Below are 21060 nucleotides of genomic sequence, written 5' to 3'. Positions count from 1 at the left end.
GCGTCTTCTGCCCTCGCAGTCCGCTTCGCGTTACTCCAAGCTTCATGGCTCGCCGCCACGACGTCGACGCCAACGACATCGACCTCGAGGAGGAAGAGCTCGATACCGAAGACCTCGAGGCCGCTGGCTGCGCGGTTTGCGCCCTCGGCGCGCATCGTCTTCGCCTCCCCGTGGCGCCCCAAGTCCAGCTTCCGGCTTCAGGCGCCCCCGTCCACTTGGTGACTGCTCTTGTCGCCGACGCGCACACTCTCCAGCGCGAGGACCAGGAGCTGCGCGCCCAGTACGAACTCGTCTCAGCGCACAATGCGGGCTTGGCTACTCACGCGTCCGTGTTGCATGACCGCAATCTCGCGATCTTGCATCGTGCTCGCGAGGGTTATCGCGCAGGCATGATCCGGCTCGAGCAGGCGCTCCGCTCCCGGGAGCACGCCGAGCGGGACTACGCCGTCCTGGAGGACCGAGTGGCCGAGTTCCGTGCTCGTGCTGAGCGCGCCGACGCTGCCGAGGCTCTACTCCGCGCCGAGCGAGGCTCCTCGTCAGAGCAATATCGTGATCTTCAAGCTCAGCTCCGGGCGGCACAAGACCAGGTCACTGACTTGACCGCCCAACTCGCGCGCGCTCCTGCTACGCCGCCTCCATCCACCGTGCCGCTAGCGCGGCTGTTTGCTGCACAAGGCGAGCGCGACGACGCGCGCGCCGAGCGTGACGACCTTCGCGTCGAGCGTGACGACCTTCGCGTCGACCTCGCAGCCGCCCAAGCCGCCCTCGCTCCTGTCCAAGCGCGCGTGGCCGCTGCCGAAGCCGAACGAGATCAGATGCGGCAGCTCGTGGCCACTGCCGAGCAGCAGCGCAACGCCGCTCTCGCCGAGCGTGACCGCGTGACCCGCGTTCTCGTGGTCGTCGAGCAAGAGCGTGACGGGGCCCTCGACATGCGGGATCAAGTGCGTCGAGACTCCACGGCCCTGAGACACGAGCGAGACGCTGCTGTCACCGAGAGGGACCAGGCATGTCGATCCGTGGCCGCCCTTGAGCAGCGGCGAGACGCTGCCGTCGCCGAGAGAGATCAGGCTCGTCAGGCCTTGACCGCCTTGGGGCAGCAGCGCGCCCCGGTCGACGAAGAGCTCTGCGCGGCCCGTGCGTCGCTTTCTCAGAGCCGCACGGAGATCGAGGCGGCCCAGAACCTGAACGTCCCGCTGCAGGACGACCGTCGGCGCGTCAACGCGCTCTTAGTGGCCCACGCCGAGGAGCTCCGCCGCGGCGCGACGTGTATCCACAAGCTGGAGGCCAGTGGCTACTGCTACGACTCTCCGTGTGGCCGCCGAGTCCGAGATGGCGCGGGCTCAAGCTGGCGAGCTTTGCGCCACATCTCGCGCGGCACAGTATCGAGCTGGGTGGCTGTCCATGCGGCGGTCGTATCAGCAGCATCGAGGAGCAGTCGGCGCGCAGACCCATCGTCTCAGCGCTCGCGTCGCCGAGCTGGAGGAGGAGCGCGACTTGGCCATCCGAGAGCGCGACGAACGCGCTGTGGCTTGGCGTCGGATTCTTCGAGACGCGCGTCGGGGCCGAGAGCTGGCGCGGCGGGTGCGCGACGAGCTTGCCGATCGTCTCGCCGGCGTCGCAACGCGTGTAGGCGGGCAGATCGACACCGCTGACCTGGTCAGGCGACTCGAAGCCACTTTCACGCCGGAGATCGACGGTGCGATCCCCCTCCCCCTGCTATTTCTACGTCCGCCGCAGTTCCTGCGGCATCTGCGGTTCCTGTTCCTGCTTCAACTGCGTCGAGCTCTGGTGCCCGGGCGGGCTCGTCGGCTTCGACGGCGGGCTCGACGACTGGCGCTTTCCCTCCAGCAGGTCCTTCGGGCTCCCGTCCTGTTCCGACTTCGTCCGCTGCCTCGTCCTCGTCGGGTTTTCGGCGACCTAGACACGGCGCGTCGAGTCGTTCGGGTTCTCAGTCACGCGCGTCTAGGCCGTCAGGAGCGGCGTCCGCTACGTCGTCTGGTTCTTCGGCCCTTCGACGTAGTCGGCGGCCCTCTACCGTGGCCGACACTGCGGCTTCCGACAACGCCGCTGCGCAGGCCTCTTCTGCAGCTACGCCCTCTGCGGCCGCTGCAGCTGCAGCGCGCGCACGAGAGGACGCGTCGCTCTTCGGCTCCGGGTCTTCCGACAGCGAGGACCAAGCGCGGCGGGCTCAGTCCAAGCGCCGCCTGCTGCGTAGCCCCGGGTCTCGCTCACGGTCGCCGGCGCGTCCGTACGCGTCGTCTCGAGGCGCACTGCGAACGCGCTGACCAGCTCGGCGACGCGGAAGGGTCCGTGCCACATGTGCGCAAGTTTGCGCGCATACCCCGGCTTCACCCGATCCAGGTACAGCCAAACTTGCGAGCCCGTCGCGATCTCATGTCGCGTTTTCAGTTTGTCGACGCTCTCTCTCTTCGACGGCCTCTCGGACTAACTCCAACGCTTGTGCCCTTGCCACCTTGTAGTGTCGCTGGATACGGAGCCTCCACCGCCTCGCCTCAGCGTCCCGGGTCGACGTGTTCCCGACGGCCAGCGTCGCTTCCAGCGTCGACCGAGGATCCCAGCCGTGCACTAAGAAGAACGGGGTTTCATTCCTCGTCCGGTCATGCGACGTGTTTAGCGCGAAGGTAAGACGCTCGGCGTATTCGTCCCAGTCGCGTTGGTCGACGTCTGCGATGTACATCTTGATTGCTCTTGTAACCGTCTACACCATCCGTTCTGCAGCACCGTTGGCTTGGGGACGATAAGCAAGCGTCGCTCGCTGTCTCTGACCCATGCGTTTGCTGAACGCCTTGAAGAAGTCGGACATGAAGCCCGGCTCACGGTCGTGGCGGATAGCCTCGCTCGCGCCGAAGCGCCTGAACACCGCCTCCTCGTACGCCTCGGCCACCGTCTGCGCGGTTCGTGACGCATTCGCTTTGACCACGACGAACCCCGTGAAGAGGTCGACCCAGACTAACAGCTCTGAGTTGCCATTGTAGGATGCCAGCAACGACGGAATATGGTCCATGGCAATGACCTGGAACGGGTACGTCGCGACGATGTTGCCCGGCGACTCTCCCTGGATGGTCGGCCGACCCTTTCCCGTCTCGCAGTCGGTGCATTCGCCGACGTAGCGCTGGACGCTTCTGAAGATCTCTGGTCAATGGAAGTGGCGCCTCACGCGCGGCCAATACCCTGGTGTCCGCCTTCCAGGCTCGCGTGATAGTGGTGGAGTACATCTTCCCGAAGAGTCTCCGGGATCACCAGCTTCATCATCACATCGCGATCCTCGGCGGAATTATCGCTTCTCAGCTGGTAGTAGAGCAGCCCGCCTTCGCCCTCTTCGTACTGAGGCGCAAGCTTTTGGCAGTTCTTCACCTCGCGCCGAGATAGGTCTCCGACGTCGCCGCGGAGATACTTCTTGAGGTTGACGATCCAGACCTCTTCGTCCTGGGCGACACGGATGCGTCCAGGCGCAGTCGTTGCACCAGCAGCCCCTCCAGGACTTCTGGAGGTCGGACCCTATGTGTTGTCGTGCGTGCGGCAGCCGATCGCGTCGTCACAGCGAGGACTTGTGCTGTCCCGCGCCCCGCGTCCATGGCCTTCCCGGCGGGGTCATTTGCGCCGCGCGTTTTCGCGTCGCGATTTTCCGAGTCGAGGTTTTCCGAGTCGAGATTATCCGCGTCGGGACTGGCTGGAGACGCCATCCCGGGACTCGATGCCCGTGGTCGGATGACTTCTTCCAAGTGATTCAGCGTCTTCAGATCTTAAATCTCTTCGGGGCTGTGCGCGTTGCGGCCTCCTTGACGCTGCAGAGCTTGTCCAGCCAGCATGTCGGCACTCGCGTTCCAGTCTCGTCGTACGTGGAAGAGTTCGCGGCGCGGCCATGCCTGGAGTGCGTTTCGCGTCTTTTCTCGCAGCTGCTTCAGCCCCGGGGACTTGCAGTCCATCTCGTCCCGCATCTGCCTGATGACATGGTTGGAGTCTCCGCATACGACGAGTCGGGTGACGTCGTCGAGCTCCTCTAGAAGAGAACATCCGAGCAGCAGCCCGCAGTATTCCGCCTCGTTGACCGTGAGGTCCGTCGCATATCCCGACGCGACGCGCACGATCTCCCAGTTCGGCAGCTGCCAAATGACGGCACTGTATGCTCCGCCTTCTCGCTTCGCCTTGGCCGATCCGTCATAGCTCAAAACGTGCAAGACATCGTCGCGCGCCACGTCGGGGACTGGAATGACTACAATCCTGGACGCCCGTCTCCGTGGGGCGATCTCGTCTAGCGCCGCGTCGACGAAGGCTCGCGGGGTAATGCTCGCGGCCAGCGCGCCGAGGAGTTCTTCTTCTCCCTTCATGGATCGGCAGATTTCCAACTTCCACGGCGAGAGGATCGCGGCCCACTGTGACAGTCGCCCCTGTAGTCCTTTGGACCGGAACAACCAGGCGAGTGTCGTGTGACGTGTCAAGACGCGGACCAGTCCCACTGCTAGCATCGTGTAGCACTCGTTTATGACGCGCAACAGGGCCAAGATCTCCTTTTCGACGATGTCGTAGTTCAGCTCGTTGGGCTTCAACGTACGACTGGTGAACTTCACAGGCATGTACACTTCGTCGTGGACCTGCGTGAGCACCCCTGAGATGGCCCAGTCGCTGGCGTACACGATAACGACGGATTCTCGGTTCGCGTCGAAGTGCTTCAACATTGGGGTCTCGGCGAGTTTTGCCTTGAGAGCGTCGAAGGCGCGCGTCGCGTGCGTCCACTTCTCATGTCCGCGGACTTCTGGATCCGTGACGTACTCGCTGAAGTCGGTCTCCGTCAGCGAATACAGCGCGGTTGCGTACACCGCAAAGTCGGCAATGAACCGGTGGTAGTAATTGCGGCTACCCAAGAACGATTGCAGGCCCTTGAGCGTGCGCGGGAACTCGAGCGACGTCAGCGACTCCAGATTCTTCGGTTTCGCCTCGAGACCGCGTCCTGAGACTCGGTGGCCCAGGTAGTCGACCTTAGACATGCCCCACTCGCTCTTCTCGACACTGATGGACAAGTGCCACTGCTCGCAGACATCCAGCAAGTGTTCGACCTTCTCGCACAGGTCGTCCCACGACGTGCCCCCGATGAGGATGTCGTCGATGTACGACCTCCGTCCCAGAACGGAGTGAATACCTGGCTTCACCGGTTCGCCGTCTTCAAAGACATCCCGAGTGCTGCCATCCGGGGACAGCTTCATGAACCCGTAGAGCGCGTTGTCGATCAAGCGTTGGTAAATCTGCGGCGCGTTGCACAGGCCGAACGGCATACGCCGCCATTCGTACAGTCCCATCGGCGTGATGAAGACTGAGGTGAGCCGGGCCCGGTCTGCCATGGGGACGACCCAGAAGCCGCTCGCCATGTCGAGGGAGCAGTACCACAGATACTTGTCCAAGTTATACTCTGCGAAGAATGAGAGCCATCTCGCCATCAGTTGCGAGATGTGCGGCGACTTCACAGTCGTCCGCAACGACACGTGGTCCGTATAGGCCACGAACGGTTTGCTTCCGAGTAGATACACTCGGAACTTCGCGAGTGCGTACTTCATGGCAAGGAGCTCGTTGTCATGTACCGGGTAGTTGCGCTCAGCTGGCTTCAGCTGACGCGATTGATAGTAGACGACACGATCACGACCCTCGTGATCGGGCTGCATCAACGCACATCCGATTGCGAAGTCGGATGCGTCACACACAACGTGGAATGGGCGATCTTGGTCGGCCACCGCCAAGATCGGCGCCTCAGTCAAGCCCCGCTTGACTGCATCGAAGGCCTGCTGACACTCAGCAGTCCAAACCCACTCGGCGTCCTTCTTCAAGAGCTGTGACAGCGGGCGTATCATGCCCGCGTAGTCCTTCACGTACTTGCACAAGTACGTGGCCAAGCCAAGGAACTGCCGCAGTTCCTTGACGTTCGACGGCGTCGGCCACTCATTGATCACTCTGACCTTCTCAGGGTCAGTGCGGACACCGTTCTTCCCAACGAGACACCCGAGCACGGGTATCTCGCTCGCCCCGAAGATGCACTTCTTCAGGTTCGCATAGAGCTTGTGCTTGCGCATGAGCGCAAGCAGCTTCCGGAGATGCACCTTGTGCATCTCAACATCGCTCATCCCGTCCGCAGCCCGGCTGTGGACGAACACATCGTCGAAGTAGCTCGGCGCGAAGTCGCGCACCGAGCGCAACAATTGCGTCACGCACCTGTTGAAGGTCGCAGGGGAGTTCTTCAGCCCTTGCGGCATCACCAGCCACTCCCAGAGCAGCCGTGAGAGGGATATCGCTCTCACGCTTGAGGATCTGATAGAACCCATCGCGCAGATCAAGAGCACTGTAAATAGTGTTCCTGGCCATCGAATCGATGATAACATCTTTTCGAGGTATCGGCGTCTGAGCCGGTATCGTCGCATCGTTCAGCTTGTTATACGCATTAACGATGCGCCAGCCGCCCTGTGGCCTCTTGACACAGAACGTCGGAGCACTGTGCGGGGACTTCGATTCCCGCACTTGTCCAGCTTTGCGACGACTCTCAAAGAACTCGTCGATCGCCTTGACCTGCTGTCGCGGCAGTGGCCACTGCCGCGTGACACAGTACTTCGTGCCCGGCACGAGATCAATCTCGTGCTGGATTCCCTTGTCCTGCGGAAGCTCCGCAGGAATCTCTTCCGGAAGTACGTCCGCGTACTCCCGTAAGATCTCGTAGTAGGGACTCGTTTTCAACGAGTTCAGCTCTGCTCTTCAAAGCGCTCCTTCTTCGTCTTCGCACTGAGAGTGTCCTCGCTCTCAGTGGTGGTCTCCATGAAGAACTGTCTCAGTTCTTCATTCTCGCTCTTCGTTCTCTCGGCGTCCGAGAGGATGCATATTTGCTCGACGCGTCCATCTTGCAAGTCACGCGCGAAGCGCTTCCAGCTCATGACTGGAAGCGAAGTCAACTCCGACGCTTGCGTCGGAGGGTTAGCGAGAGTCATCTCCCTGTACCGGAACCCGGCACAGGTACGCGTCAAGACGTTCAACGCCTCAACGTCCGGCTTCTCAGCCTCCGTCTGCCCGGCAGACATTCCTTGTAGCGTCTCGGCCCCAGGCCGAGACTTGCGCAGCGACCTTCGCATGCGCCGTCTTCTTGTTTTGCGGAGCCCGGCTCCGCTTGGTTCTTGACCTCGTCCAGGCCCAGCCGTGGACGGGTGTTCTTCTTTAGTACCGCCGGCGGGTTCATCCCGCGGGCGAGCGACTTCAAGCCCGGCTTGGTCGTCCGGCGCTTCGTCGTGCAGCCCGGCTGCACGACAGCATGCAAGTTTTTCCGATGCGGGACGTTTGCAACCGTCCGCACCGCCTGCAGCGTCAGCTCCCGGAGCCGACACGCCATCTTCACCTCGACGCCTGTTATTGGCGGAGCCCTCCATTACGGAGGGTGCGTCGGCTCCCCGAGCCGACGAATCAAATTCACCCAAGCCATCGACTCCCGGAGTCGACGGCGTTACGCCACCTTGGCTCTTATTATTGGCCAGACCTGATCCAATCAGATTCGCGTCAGCCTCCACGCCTGAGGCGTGTGACTCGCCTGCGTCATCCGTGCCCCTTGAAGTCGGAGACTCTTCCTGATTCGCTGAAAAGCCGGTGTCGACCTCCGAGGTCAACACATTTCCTTCATTAGCTGTCGGCGGCAACGCCGACGCTAGCTGCTCTTGCGCGCGTGCTCGCGCGCGCCCAGGGCGCTCCGGGACAGCGACATTAGGCGCTGTCTCGAGTGGGGAGTCGCGCGCACCTGTCGGTGTGTGCATAGCGGCAACAGGGCCATCGCTCACTGTTCCGCTGTCGCGACCGAAGCGCACGAGAGTGCGCTTCTCTCAATCGATGACCGGATCATGTCGTGCAAGCCACGGCATGCCCAATACAATGTCAAACTTATCGTCCAGATCCAGGACGATAAAGGTCTCGACAAACTCTTGATCTTCATAAGTGAAGCGCACGCGTACCATCCGCTTCTCGGTCTTCACGACGGCACCCGTTGCCAGTCGTACTTCCAACATATTTCGAGGTATCTTTAAATCCTCGAAGTCAAGCCTTGATAGACTTCGCAGTCGAACAAAGTTCTTCGACGCGCCAGAATCTACCAAAGCACGGAGAGAGCCGCTTGCTCTCACCGAGTTCACATTCAGGATGTCAAGGTCAGGCTTGTCATCTTGGTTCTTGCAGTGAGAATGAACCTCACTGGGGGCTGCGGTCCTCCGTGTCGCGTGTCCAAGGTCGACACGCGGAACTGCATTACCAGTAGGGCGCCCCGCGCCTACTGGCGTCCAGCGTTTTTTGTTTGGTTGCGACGGTGCCCGGCACCGCCGCGATAGCCACCCTGCTGGTGCACGGGGGCCGTGCACTCCCGAGCAAAGTGACCAATTCTACCGCATCGATAGCATCGCACATTGTTTCCTTGCGACTGCTGGGGTCCAGCAGTTGCAGCACTCGAGAGGTCCATGGGTGCTGCCGGTCGAGGAACTCCGCCCTCGACCGGAACTCGTTTTACGGTGGCTCAAACGCTTGTCTGAGCTCTTCCTTGAAACCCTCGTACGTGCTAAAGCACGTAGGATCCGAGAGTCGGCGTCCATACGCCCAACTTCTTGCACGTCCGCCAAGACATGACATGGCGAACGCGACCTTCGACAACGGGTCGACGATGCGTCGAGCCGCAATGGCAGTGTCGAGTTCGACAAGCCAACGGAGGAGAGGCTCGCCCTCTCTTCCAACGTAATTGCTCACGCTGAGCTTCAGCGATTGCGCGCGCGGTGTCGTCCCCGACGACACCGTGGTAGACGAAGCAGCATCTCGCTGCTCCCTCATGATGAATCCCAGAGCAACACCATGTTGCTCTGTCGGCGTTAGCGTACGCAGCATCGTAGCTACAGCCGCCTCACCAATGACTGTTGACAGTCGTTGTAGAGCTTCCCACTCTGGGTCCGACAGGTGGGGACAGTCAGCGCGTACAACGTGAGTTGCTGGCGTAGTGGAGCTTTCCATGGACACCTCCGTATCCATGGGAAGGTTCTCAGCTCCGCGTTCGTGCGGTGACGTACGAACTCAGGTAGTCGGTCGTTGGACGGACTACAAAGTGCTACCAGGTGTAGTGGGCCTACTTTGGCTCACTACTTTAGCTTACACGTGTGCGCGTGTATGTGAGGAAGCGTAGCTTAGTTTAAATTAGAGTTAATTATACTCGGGCCTCCGAGTATAGATAAAACTAAATAAACGATCCAAATAATGTTTTTGGGTTAAAATGAGAACTGCTATTTTTGTTTTATGTTTCTGACTTCCTCTAAATGTAATATGCTAAGATAGGAATCTGCCAACGGCTGGTTGGCAGAATTCCAATGCTATGCATGTCGCTCATTGGCTAAGAGATGCTGCTCTCAGCCAATAGGAATCCTAAGTCTCTATCGTGGTGGTCGTAAATGTATGTAGCCTTTGGTGTGTCTACACCAAGGTCGAGAAAGTCTTTCGAACCTCTAACAGACGTCGTGTCTGTTAGAGTTACAAGTGACTGTAGCCACTTGTGCGTGTAACCCTGTTACACCATCCCCCCCCTCAAGAAGTCTGGAAAGACAAGTAGTGGCGGATGTTTTCTCTGTGGAGGAACAGATCACTACAAGCGCGACTGTCCTGAATTGGAGGAGAAGCCCATCGGACGGAAAGCGCAGGCAAAGTATGCGCGTTCAGGAGAGAAGTTTACTGAACAGGAAGCGCAGGGGACATGTGAAGTTGATCATGCTCAGAAACGTGATGTGGTTGTTGGTGAAGTGGTGAAGCGAGTCGCCAAGGATTATGATCCATCTCGCTGGTACTTCGACACTGGAAGTAACGCACACATCACAGCGTGCAAGGAATACTTCACTTCGATGCAGAGCATGGAGAATAGTGACTGGAACCCGACAATTTCGGGGTTTGCTGACGGCGTGGGTGCTAAGGCGGAAGGATTCGGAACTATTATGCGTGCAGCATGATTGATGAACAAATGTTGTTTGTTCTCGTTGAAGACGTATTGTATGTATCCAGTGCAGGTTCTAACCTGTTCTCACCTGGACTAGCAAGGCTTCCAGATGACGTGGGACTCTGACGCGCGGATGTTCGGGATGTCAAAGGAGGGTACAGAAGTGATTCGCACGGTCTACGAAAATCATCTTTGGACGTTCAACGCGCACAACATTGGCAGCGCTATAACCAACAAGAAGAAGAATGCAGTCAAGAAGCACGTGTTCGCAAGCTTTGCTGTCACGGATAGTGTGGAAGACATCGATGTGTGGCACGAGAGACTAGGACATACTTGCCCGGAGTATATAAGACTGATGGTTGATCGCGGCATGGCGACGGGTATCATGCTCAAGCGTCGAGGAAAGATTGATTGCGCTGACTGTCATTATGGCAAGCAACGCCGAAAGACTTTCAAGAAGAAGCTCGACAGGCCAATGGAGAAGGTGAACGACATCGTGTACGCTGACCTACTGATCCCTGGAGCGAACAACGGATCCCAATACTCAGCCGTGCTAGTCGTGATGGACGGATTCTCACGCTATGTGAAGATCTTTCTCTTGAAGTCGAAGGCCGAGGGAGAGGTGAATAAGCACATGCAGGAGTACATTGCTTGGGCCGAGCGCCAGCACGGGACCCGCGTGGGTACGGTGATCACTCGAGAATGGAGTGAAGATGATGACTGTGAAGCCAGCAAAAACTTAGTCAAGCAAGTGCTCACGGACAAAGGCCAAGAATTTAGCAATGGAGCAAGGGCAAAATGGTACAAGAAGAAAGGTATCGTGCATACGAAGGTCGGGCCAAACGCGTCGCAGTTGAACCCAGTGGAACGTACGCATCAGACCTTGGTTGACATGGTGAAAACTATGATGCACCATTCGGGTTTGCCTGCATCGTTCTGGACTAGTGCACTGGAGACGGCAGTGTACGTGAAAAACCGCGTATTTTGTAAGGGTGCTGGGTGCACTCCGTACGAGATGATGTTCGGCTCAAAACCAGACATCCACCACATCAGAGCATTTGGCTCGCTCGCATACTGTCACACTCCAAAATCCAAGCGGAAGAAGTTCGCGATGAACTGCAAGATGGGGTTCTTGATCGGGTATCGTGAGGACGTGGTGGGTTGTCAAGTGTACTTCCCCACTGAACACAAGAAGGGTTTTGTGTCCGATGTGAAGATCAATGAGGCGATCAAGTATAAAGACCGCCACGAGAGCGGATACAAAGGCAAGGTGAACAAGTGGCTTCAGACCTTCAACGAGTTCATCAACTAGGGCGAGTTTGACGACTTCGCTGCTGATGATCATGATGACGATGAGTCATCGCACCAGGCTGATTGTGATGCTGAATCTGAACGATGCGCGAGCAGTAACATTGACCATGAGGATGTTGAATCAGTTGCTGGCAGCGAGGATGAGAATGCCCAAGGTGTGTGGAATGGAAGACTACGTAGCAGACTATCTACTATCCAGCTTCAACACCAGGCAGATGTGTCTAGCGAAAACAGTGCAGAGCGAGAGCTATGGGATGAGATCCTTCGTGCGAGCTCCCTGCCCGACTATGATGATGCGTTTGAGGAAACGCAGGAGGGCGAAGGTACAGGAAGCCGACGTGATTCTGACACCGAGGTGGATCCTGAAGAAGCTGAAAACAACAGTACAACTGAGATTAGTCCTGAAAATGTGAAGGTAGATAATGAAAGCACTGAAGCGGTTAGTGAAACTGCAGCGGCTGATGCAGAAGGCCAGAGTGGCTACAGTGACCAGGATGAAAATGAAGATGAACATGAAGTTGAAGTCGATGAAGACTATGCCCAGTCAATCGCACACATCACGGACCCGACCCACGTTGTGGAACCGGAGCTCCGTGGAGGTGCAGATTACGATTGTTTGTTTGATCCGGCAGATGCCCGTGAGCTGAGTGAAGTTGCTGGTGATGTGAACGATGGTAATGATGGAGCACTGGTTCCAGTGACGGATCATGAACTAGTTGCAGTACCAGACCAGATCATTGGTCACCGACGACCTAGAGACGTCGACGTGCGACGGACACGTGAACGGAAACGCAACAAAGTGGACACAAAGCGCGTAAAGGAGACTACGCCACGTCGTCCAGGCCTTCGTGAGGTTCACGAGAGGCGACCACCTGAACGCTTTGAGGACTACCAGGTATACTCGACGTTCAAAGCCCTACACACTGATCGTCGCGGTGCCGGAGGCATACGTGCTAGTGATGTGAAAATTCCCGAAGCCATAAGGTCCAAATATGCACCATTCTGGGAAGCAGCTATGGATAAGCAGGTTGCCCAAGGGCGTGTTGAAGATGATACCTAAGAGTGAACTGCCCAAGGACCAGAAACTACTGAAGACCATGTGGGTCTACGATCTCAAAGAAGATCATTTGGGCTACGTGCCTGAGTTTCAAGCGCGAATTGTAGGTAAAGGTGACAAGCAACGTCCGGGGCTGGACTACTTGGAGACTTTCTCCCGTGTTGCACGCATGGCTACTTTTCGACTGTTCATCGCAGTGAGTATCTTCCTGGGGCTGATTATTTACCAGGGCGACATAAATACAGCCTACCTCAATGCCTTGCTGACGATTAAGCAGTATCTGGAGGATCTTGACGGATATCCATGTGAGGTGGATGGCATGGTGTACATGATAAATAAGGCTCTCTACGGGCTCAAACAGTCCGGTCGAGAGTGGAACACAGAGGTCAACGATTGGTTCATTCGCTACGGATTCAAGCGATGCAGCACGGAGCCGTGTTTGTACTTCTATGACCGCGATGGTGAATTTGCTATTGTCCTGCTCTACGTGGATGATATCCTGTGCGCGACGAAGAACGAGGAGTTCAAGAAGAAGATGTTCAACCAGCTGAACGAAGACTACGGTCTCAAGGACCAAGGACTTTTGAACACTTACCTCGGAATTGAAGTAGAGCAGAATGACCAGTCATCAAAATCCACCAGACAAAGTACTGTGAGCAGATTTTGGAGCGATTTGGGTTCAGTGATGCACATCCGAGTCGAATTCCGATGGAGACCAAACTAAGACTCACCGTGAATGATACGGATACGGCGGCACGTAAGCAAGTGCCTCGCAACGGCAAAGTGTTCCCGTACCGTGAGCTCGTAGGCTCATTGATGTACTTGGCAACTTGCACACGGCCTGACTTGGCGTATGCAGTCGGCCAACTGAGTCGCTACGTGCAGAGCCCCACCCAGCAACACATTGGTGCAGCAAAACGACTACTGAGGTACCAAAAGCCAAGGAATCGTGTACTCGAAGGACGCAGCGACCAACGACAGTAGAACTCTCGTCCTTGAAGGATTTTGCGATTCGGATTGGGGCAACGACCCCGACACCAGAAAGAGTGTGACCGGTTACGTGCACTGCATGTCTGGAGGCGCCATTTCGTGGGCATCCCGACGTCAAACAATTGTGGCCCAGTCCACAGCAGAAGCTGAGTACGTTGCTGCGTGTGAAGCATGCATGGAGGGACAAGGTCTCCGCAACGTCCTCACCGAAGTCTTCCCAATGGTGAAGACGGAGTTTCGACTTGGAATAGACAACCAAGCGGCGTTCGTGATGGCCACGAACCCAACCTACAGTCGCAGGACGCGACACATTGAACTGCGCTGGCACTACGTGCGAGACCAAGAAGACGATGGAGTTGTGGAAGGTCAAGACCGACGTGAACCCATCCGATCTGATGACGAAGCCGCTGGTTAGCGAGCGGTTCGAGATGTTGAACGATATGATCGGTATGACCAAACAGCATCTTCCGAAGTAGCTAGCTGTCTTCGGAGGAGGGCGTGTTGGAGTCAGTCTTCAACAGCGATGTATACGTCTGTATAGCTAGTATACAAGTATACGTGAGAAGAGTAAGAGTGATGGTAGACAGTGCCGCATCGAGTGCACACTTGAGGCAGGCAGGCTTCAGTCTAAGATTTCCTGTCTAGTTAACAAGTTGTGTGTCTTTGCGTTAGACGCCGCCTTGTGTACTCTCTCCAACAAACGAATAGTTCTGTGGGTGCGGACAGGAAAGGTGGAGATGGGACGGAGGCAACGATGCAGCCGCCTGCACCAACTGTGGAGGTCTTAGTTCGACTTGATGAAGAGACCGATTGCAGCATGGATGCATCTAGCGCTTCCAGCTTGAACAAACAAAACTACCTGGATATGCTGCTGAAGCTGACACGGCTATCTGTGGTGGAGAGCAGCAAGCATATGCCTGTTGTACTCCCCGCTTTGGCGAAGTTGATGCCCGCGATTTCGTCTGCAAATGCAATCACTGTCATGAAGTACGTGGTTTTGTGGGCGTATTTAAGCTCTGGGCACGAGGGTGCTCTCAACGCACTCCGCAGCTTCCACGATGCTGTGTTGCCATCGTTTAACCGGCGTCCGGACCCGATGCTCGCGGCCTGAGAAGGTACAGTTTGTTGTTTTGTTTGGCATAACTTGAACATCATCTAACGTTGTACAATTTCAGGCTCAACGAAGCGTTGTCCGAGGTTGTTGAGCGCCAAGCCATGGGGCTACGTGACGATTCACAGGATTACAGCATCGTACGCCTCAGCTACGACTACTATATCTGGTTTGTTAGTGCTATGGCACCCAACCGAAGGAGAAAACATATCCCCCAGGCTTTCAGCGCGCTGAGAGAAGCGATGGCGGAAGAAATTGTTTCTGACAAGCAGCCATCCATGATTGCGAGACAGTTGAAGCTGGTAGTGCAGTGGGGTCGGCGTGTTCCCCGCGATTCGGAGTTTCTTCAACTGTTTGTCCGTCTCCTGGCAGACTCTAAAGCTTACGCCGACAACGTATCCAATCTTACGGTTAAAGTGGAGCTGCTACGGTAAGGTTGTACATATTTTAGTTAATGTAGTTGGGAACATGTCTAACTTTTCATGCTAACGCTAACAGTGAGATAAGAAAGATTGAATGTGACTTTTGTGAGCTGCCCAAGATGAAAGTGCAAGAGCAAGTGGCAGACGCTTTAAGCTGGGCTCGACACCTTAACACAAGAGAACCGTCGACAGAAACCCTTGATAAGGGCATTCTGATGCTAGACGAGGTGCTTCAACACCGCGAACCAGGCTGGCAACCGCGAGAAAATGAAGCCGTGCTTGAATGCTGCGACGCACAGAAGAAATACACAATGCTTCTGAACGAAGGGCAATCGCGAAGCCAGCGTTTGGCAGCGATAGGAAGATGGAAACTCCGCCGCCGTCATCTGCTAAGAAGCCATAGGGAATTCGAGCGAGTGACGGTATTTTAAATCTGTACATGTGTCATCTCCAGACCACTTTACCGGCGGACACAACCGAGGAGAGATCATAGTGCACACTTCATCAAGACACACAGTACAGATGTTGCTTTGATATATTTTGCTGTGGAATACCTTCGAAGTAGTTAGTTGTATTGACAGCGGCTCGAAGATCGGTTGATACACTTCGAAGCGCTTACATGCTTTAAGAATATATTATTGTTGATGTAGGGACCATTCCCCTCTCTGAACTCTTTCTACACAGTCAGTGTGGTAAACAGCAACGTCGCAAACAAAAACGAAATCTCGAGGAGAGTGAGGTCTATGTAGTGGTCGGTGCACAAATTCTTCGAGTGAGCGCTAGCACTAGCAGCACTGTCTGTACACCATGCGTCGGGTGGTCGGTGCACAAATTCTTCGAGTAAGCGCTAGCACTAGCAGCACTGTCTGTACACCATGCGTCGGGTGGTCGGTGCACAAATTCTTCGAGTAAGCGCTAGCACTAGCAGCACTGTCTGTACACCATGGGCCGGGCGGTTTAAAGTTACTCGTCGAACAGTCCTGCACTATAGCCATCACAAAACCTTGCTGAATAAAAATCAAAGCAGATTTACTACGTACATGAATATTCAAGCTACTTAGATATGGAATCGCCTGAATTTGAACAAAGTCACACACCTGGACTTCGGTGAAGGGAAAACATGAAAGCTAGTACGACATCTCACATAAAGAGTGGCAAGATGCAATCGAGAAAGCCGTTTTTTACGTTATGTAGCTGCCTGTCAGCATGTCCATGCTAGTGGTTGGTGTACCAACACTTCGAGCACGCACTAAAGAGCACCGCCTTCACTTCACTCGACAGATTGGACGCTTGTAACAAGTCGTCAAACTTAGTCACGTCCATGCCTATTTCAAAGTTCGTCAGAATCTTGTGTAAATGAGGCACGACCTTCTCAAAGAGAGATGCCAACACCCCACCATCTCTGATCTCAGCAAGAATTGGGCCCATGTCATCAGCCGACCGCGCCATCGACAGCCTGAAAAGGACAGCATTCGCCTTTAGCGAATCCCCCAGCCTCTCTCTTCGTCGTCTTCGTAAGAAGTAGCTTTGAGCATCCTCAAGGATCGACGGTCGTTTCCAATGCCCTTATTACCGTAGGCGGGATGCATAAAGTTCGGTGTGATCGGCTTGGAAAGTTTAGCAGTCCAGCGTCGCGACAAGAGCAGCGGCTGCCACGAAGATAACATGACTCAAACGCATGATCTTGAATCGATATAGTAGAGACGACGGGCTGGGTGCTTGAGGCTTCGGAAAGCAAATTGCGCAGTGAGCGGAAGAACCAATCGCGCTTTGCGGACAAGCAACTCGATCCCGTACCGTACATGTCTTCTCCTGGTTCTTGTAGATGACGGTTGTCGTACCAGTAATAACAAACATATCCGATATCCTATCCTCGCATGCTGGATGCGAGCATTGACAACCACATGGCACGACTTTCCTATCATCCCAGTTCGAGGTTGCTGTCTTCCTTATCGTCGCAGGTGCACCAGCAATTGCGCGTAGCGCTTCACAACCTTCATACAAAGCCCACAGCAACTAGTAGAAATCCATCGCTCAAGATGCCATGATGCCATGAATAGGGATCCCTATCAAGGAAGCTGCTGCTTTACTACTTACCACTTAGTACCGGAAGATTGGCTGACAATGTTTCAAATTCAATCTGTAACTCTGACTTCAACGTCGTGTACCCCAACTATAACCCTGGTTACACCATCTCGCTCCAGTCAATATTGACCATCGTCAATGATGGCGTCGGAGACTGCCGCGCTGTATGAGCGCATCCTGTCGCTGGTACCAAAGGACGAGCTGTCAGGCGGCTACAATGCCGTCCTACGTGACGAAATCTCATCCGTGAACCGCGCAATGAACGACGTTTCAGCTGCGTTTGCTAAGCTGGAGGAAGTTCGAGACGCAGTGGCCAAGTTGAGCAACGGAGAGGCCGGAAGCCGCAGCGAGAGCTTGGTACAAGCAATGGACAACACGACAGTGTTGCAGTGCAACTTGAAGCGGAAGCTGAAGTCGGTGCTAGCGGACATGGCTACAGTAAGTCGCCTTGAATACCCGTTGTATGACAAGGCAGAGGTGCTGAGGTATTTCTACCTGGGATTTGTTTCTTTACTTTTTGTACCCCTCTATCCATAACTTACAGGGTGGACATACAAGTACGAAGAGAATGAAGAAGGACGAGTCTGCGGGGGCTTGCTCAAATGACGGCGGGGAGAATGCAGCATCGATACAGCTGCCCCCCAAACCAACTGTGAAGGTTTTTCTCCAACTGGATGACGAGGCCGGCAGTGACTCGAACGATACTACGAATGCATCTTGGACATCCGCTTTGAACACGGAAAACTGCATAGATGAGGTGCTGAAGGTGGCCCGACTACCCGTGCTGGTGCGGAGCAGTTGCCTGCCTGCTGTACTGCCCGCATTGGTGAAAGTGATGCCCGAGATTGGCTTGTCAAATGCCATCATTGTCATGAAATACGTGGTATTGTGGGCTCATCTGATCTCCGGACAGGAGCGCGCCCTACAAGCGCTCCGCAACTTTTGTGGTGCTGTATTGGAGTGGATTAACCAGCTTGAGGAGAGCACCGACGTGCGCGGTCTAAGGAGGTAAGCGGTGTTATTTGATGTAGGATGGGATAGCACTTTTCTAACCCATTCGCACTTGCCGATACTGGTATGATTCTACTGTTTTCAGACTTGGCGAAACGTTGTCCAACGTTGTTGAGCACCAAATGCTGCAAGTGAGCGATGAAGCAAAGAGTTACGTGCTCCTCAGTTATGACCTTTACGTGTGGCACGTAACTGCTATGGTACCCACGGAAAGAAGGAAGCACGTCGCCCAGGCTTTCAATGCACTGAGCGAAGCCATGTCAGCACCCGTTGTTTCTCTGAAGCAGCCGATCGAGATAATCGGAGTGTTCAGGTCGATCGTGAAGTGGGCTCGAGATGATCCTCGCGACTCAGAGCTTCTCGAGCTGTATGACAGTCTCACTGCGGTTTCGAAATCTTACGCCGACAAGTTATCGAACCTTAGACGCAGAGTGGAGCTGTCACGGTAAGGGCTCTCGCAGCTAATCGTCGGTTTACCCTTCATTTTAATCTGTTGTCGCATCTAACTCCTTGACGCTATTACACAGTGAAATCCGAAAAATTGAAGCGGCTTTTAGCAAATTGTTCAAGACAACGGTGCAAGAGAGAGCAGCAGACGTGCTTAGCTCGTGTCGCCAGCTCAATAGGGAACGCCCCTCGTCGGGAGATGTCGATAAGGGCATTCTAATGCTGGACGAGGTGATTCAGCACCGGGAAGCAGGCTGGAATCCACGGCAAAGTAAAGCTGTGCTCGAATGCTCCAAAGTACTGACGAAATGTGCGATGCTGCTGGAAGTGCGGGGCCCGCGCATGGCGGAGATAGCAAGATGGGGCCTCAAAAAGAAACCTTCAGCAAACTAAGCAAGTATATTATGGCTACCAATAAGCTAAGGTACGCCCACTCAGTAGGATATCTATAATACCCCCTTGTACCCATTTGCCTTCGGCGTTATTCGTTTGGCCAAGTAGTAAACACATGTTTTTGTGTTTACATATTTCCACCACCACTCAAGTAAAATCCCCTTCCTCGGAGAATGGCCACATGGACGGATACGCTTAACGCGCGAGTCTTGGCGAACGTGTCAACCGATGAGCTCCGTCGCAGCTACAACATCGTGCTGCAGGAAGAGTTTTCCGGTGTTGCCCAAGCTTTAGACGGTGTGACGGCGGCTTTTATCAAACTGGAAGAAGTTCGCAATGCAGTCTCCAAGCTCAGCTCCTCGACTGTAGAGCACAGCGCGAGCCTTCAGGCGGAGCTGGATAGCGCAACGAAACTCCGGCAGCAGTTGAAGAAAATAGTCAAGAAAGTAGCGATGGACATGGCTGTGGTAGGATGGAATACTTTGCGATGTTCTTTTTTACTGATAAGTTACTGACATTGCTTGATCCTACTATGCAGGGAGGCGAGGCGGAGGGCTCAGGTTACTCGGCCACTAACCAGAAGCCTGGCGAGGAGCTGCTCAGCCACAATGTCAACAAACGAGAGAAACGTGCTAATGAATCATTGGAGACGAAAAGTACAGAAACGAAGAGAGCGAAGATGAATTACCAGACGGATGCCATTGAGAACACGAGCAATTCGCTACAGACGCCAGGCACGTCGCTGATACTTAACCCGAATGGGTCAAAGTTAGCACACCAAAACACGTCGAGCGAAAAAGTTGTGGACGCCAATGCAACGGACAACAAGAGCAACATGGAAACTGCAACCTCAGCGCTCAAGATCAACAAAGACAACTGCTTGAAAGTCATGGCAGAGGTCAAACAAGTGGGACGTGCTGGAGCGAAATAACTGTCTGCCTGGGATACTGCTCGAGCTGGAGAAAATCGTGAAGCAGCTCTCGAGCAGCCAATTGCAAGTTTCCGGTCCCAACATCCTGAAGTTTGTGATGGTGTGGGCCTTCAGATGCGAGGACCAAGAAAACCACCTCGAAGCTTTTCGACAGTTTGCCAACGCTATAAGGTCGCCGATCAACAACCTGCCGAACGACAGCAAGACTTTGGGCGTCAGAAGGTATGTGAGTTCCGTAAGATGGGCTGATGCTACAGTAGTACTAATTCACACACTATTTGTGATTTTGCTTTCTGTAGACTGCACTCCAGACTTCAAACTTTCCTGAAAGGCGTGGCCCAGGGAATTAGTGGTACTCACTCAAGGACAAATGAAGAAGCCGATACGAATCATGACATCCTGCTGTGGGAAGCAAACTTCTTGACTCCCACGAAAAGAGGCCCACTTATCCCTCCGATTATCCAGGCGCTGGAGACGGAAATGATGCGTCCGATTTTATCTTCCGAACGATTCCGAGACGTGTCGAAAGTTATGAACACGTTGACTTACTGGGCGGAGCGCGAACGCAGCAATCACCGACTATGCAAGTTGTTTCGGGGTCTTGTTCAAGGTGCGAAGCTCTATGCTGGCAAAGTGTCGAACTTCACCGTCAAGGCCAATTTACTGGGGTACGTGTTTTTAACTGCTATCCTTATGAGCGTAGACTTACCTATTTGCACTTGTGTAGCGATGCTCAGCGGATGGAGCTAGTACTCGGAAGGTTGGCCAGTTGGGCGATTAAAGAGCGCACGAAGCAAACGTTAGCTTTCGTGAACCAACTTCCAACCAGTCTCCTGCTGGAGGCCGTCGATATTGCCATCTTGATGACGGATGAAATCGTCCGCTTCGTGGAGCCCGGCTGGAAGCCCAGACGGGACCGTTCAGTGCTTGAATGCTACACGCGGCTGAAGAGTTTGGTTGGGTTGATCAATGGACCAACTCAGCACCAGCGCGAGGCAGTGCTCACCAGGTGGAAGATGGACAAGGTATAACCAAGGAGACTACGTCACTGGAGTAGTAAATTCTAGGAATGCATTACTGGGCACTTACTGAAATACTACGTACTTCCTTGTAAAACTTCTTGCACCTACACCATTTTACTCCATGATCACTCTGTGGAGATATTGAGCTCTTCTTGCTGACCGATCCTACACTGAGAGAAGCCTAATACTTTACTAAGTAAGACGTGTCCTCCCAGTGCAGCCTTTACTACGCCTTGCTGGTGTTACTACTGTAGTAGTAACTTACTACCAAATGCAAATGCAAATGAAT

At 54.9% G+C, this 21060-nt stretch overlaps 5 protein-coding genes across 5 annotated transcripts; 4 read left to right on the top strand and 1 right to left on the bottom strand.

Annotated features, from left to right (window-relative positions):
- Positions 1–10100: 10100 nt before the first annotated feature.
- PHYSODRAFT_305033 (hypothetical protein) lies at positions 10101–12267 on the top strand (the record flags this gene model as incomplete). The annotated part of the gene is given in 4 exon segments (XM_009536083.1): positions 10101–10298; positions 11304–11457; positions 11518–12197; positions 12217–12267. 4 exon segments carry the CDS (start codon positions 10101–10103, stop codon positions 12265–12267), a joined length of 1083 nt encoding a protein of 360 aa, XP_009534378.1.
- Positions 12268–14103: 1836 nt separating this feature from the next.
- PHYSODRAFT_305032 (hypothetical protein) lies at positions 14104–15313 on the top strand (the record flags this gene model as incomplete). The annotated part of the gene is made up of 3 exons (XM_009536082.1): positions 14104–14336; positions 14525–14890; positions 14959–15313. 3 exons carry the CDS (start codon positions 14104–14106, stop codon positions 15311–15313), a joined length of 954 nt encoding a protein of 317 aa, XP_009534377.1.
- A 784-nt stretch (positions 15314–16097) lies between these two features.
- On the bottom strand, positions 16098–16367 carry PHYSODRAFT_521420 (hypothetical protein; the record flags this gene model as incomplete). Its single annotated transcript, XM_009536081.1, has 1 exon — positions 16098–16367. A coding segment is annotated over one exon (270 nt), but the record flags the coding sequence as incomplete, so codon positions are not given.
- A 741-nt stretch (positions 16368–17108) lies between these two features.
- PHYSODRAFT_305031 (hypothetical protein) lies at positions 17109–18818 on the top strand (the record flags this gene model as incomplete). The annotated part of the gene is made up of 4 exons (XM_009536080.1): positions 17109–17405; positions 17512–17975; positions 18064–18423; positions 18506–18818. The coding sequence occupies 4 exons, from the start codon at positions 17109–17111 to the stop codon at positions 18816–18818; spliced, it is 1434 nt and encodes a 477-aa protein (XP_009534375.1).
- A 173-nt stretch (positions 18819–18991) lies between these two features.
- On the top strand, positions 18992–20780 carry PHYSODRAFT_305030 (hypothetical protein; the record flags this gene model as incomplete). The annotated part of the gene is made up of 5 exons (XM_009536079.1): positions 18992–19285; positions 19357–19716; positions 19796–19971; positions 20061–20417; positions 20477–20780. 5 exons carry the CDS (start codon positions 18992–18994, stop codon positions 20778–20780), a joined length of 1491 nt encoding a protein of 496 aa, XP_009534374.1.
- Between the last annotated feature and the right edge of the window lie 280 nt (positions 20781–21060).

Source organism: Phytophthora sojae (genome assembly GCF_000149755.1).
Source record: "Phytophthora sojae unplaced genomic scaffold PHYSOscaffold_9, whole genome shotgun sequence".
NCBI classification, from domain to species: domain Eukaryota; phylum Oomycota; class Peronosporomycetes; order Peronosporales; family Peronosporaceae; genus Phytophthora; species Phytophthora sojae.
This window is presented reverse-complemented; position numbering and strand designations above follow the sequence as displayed.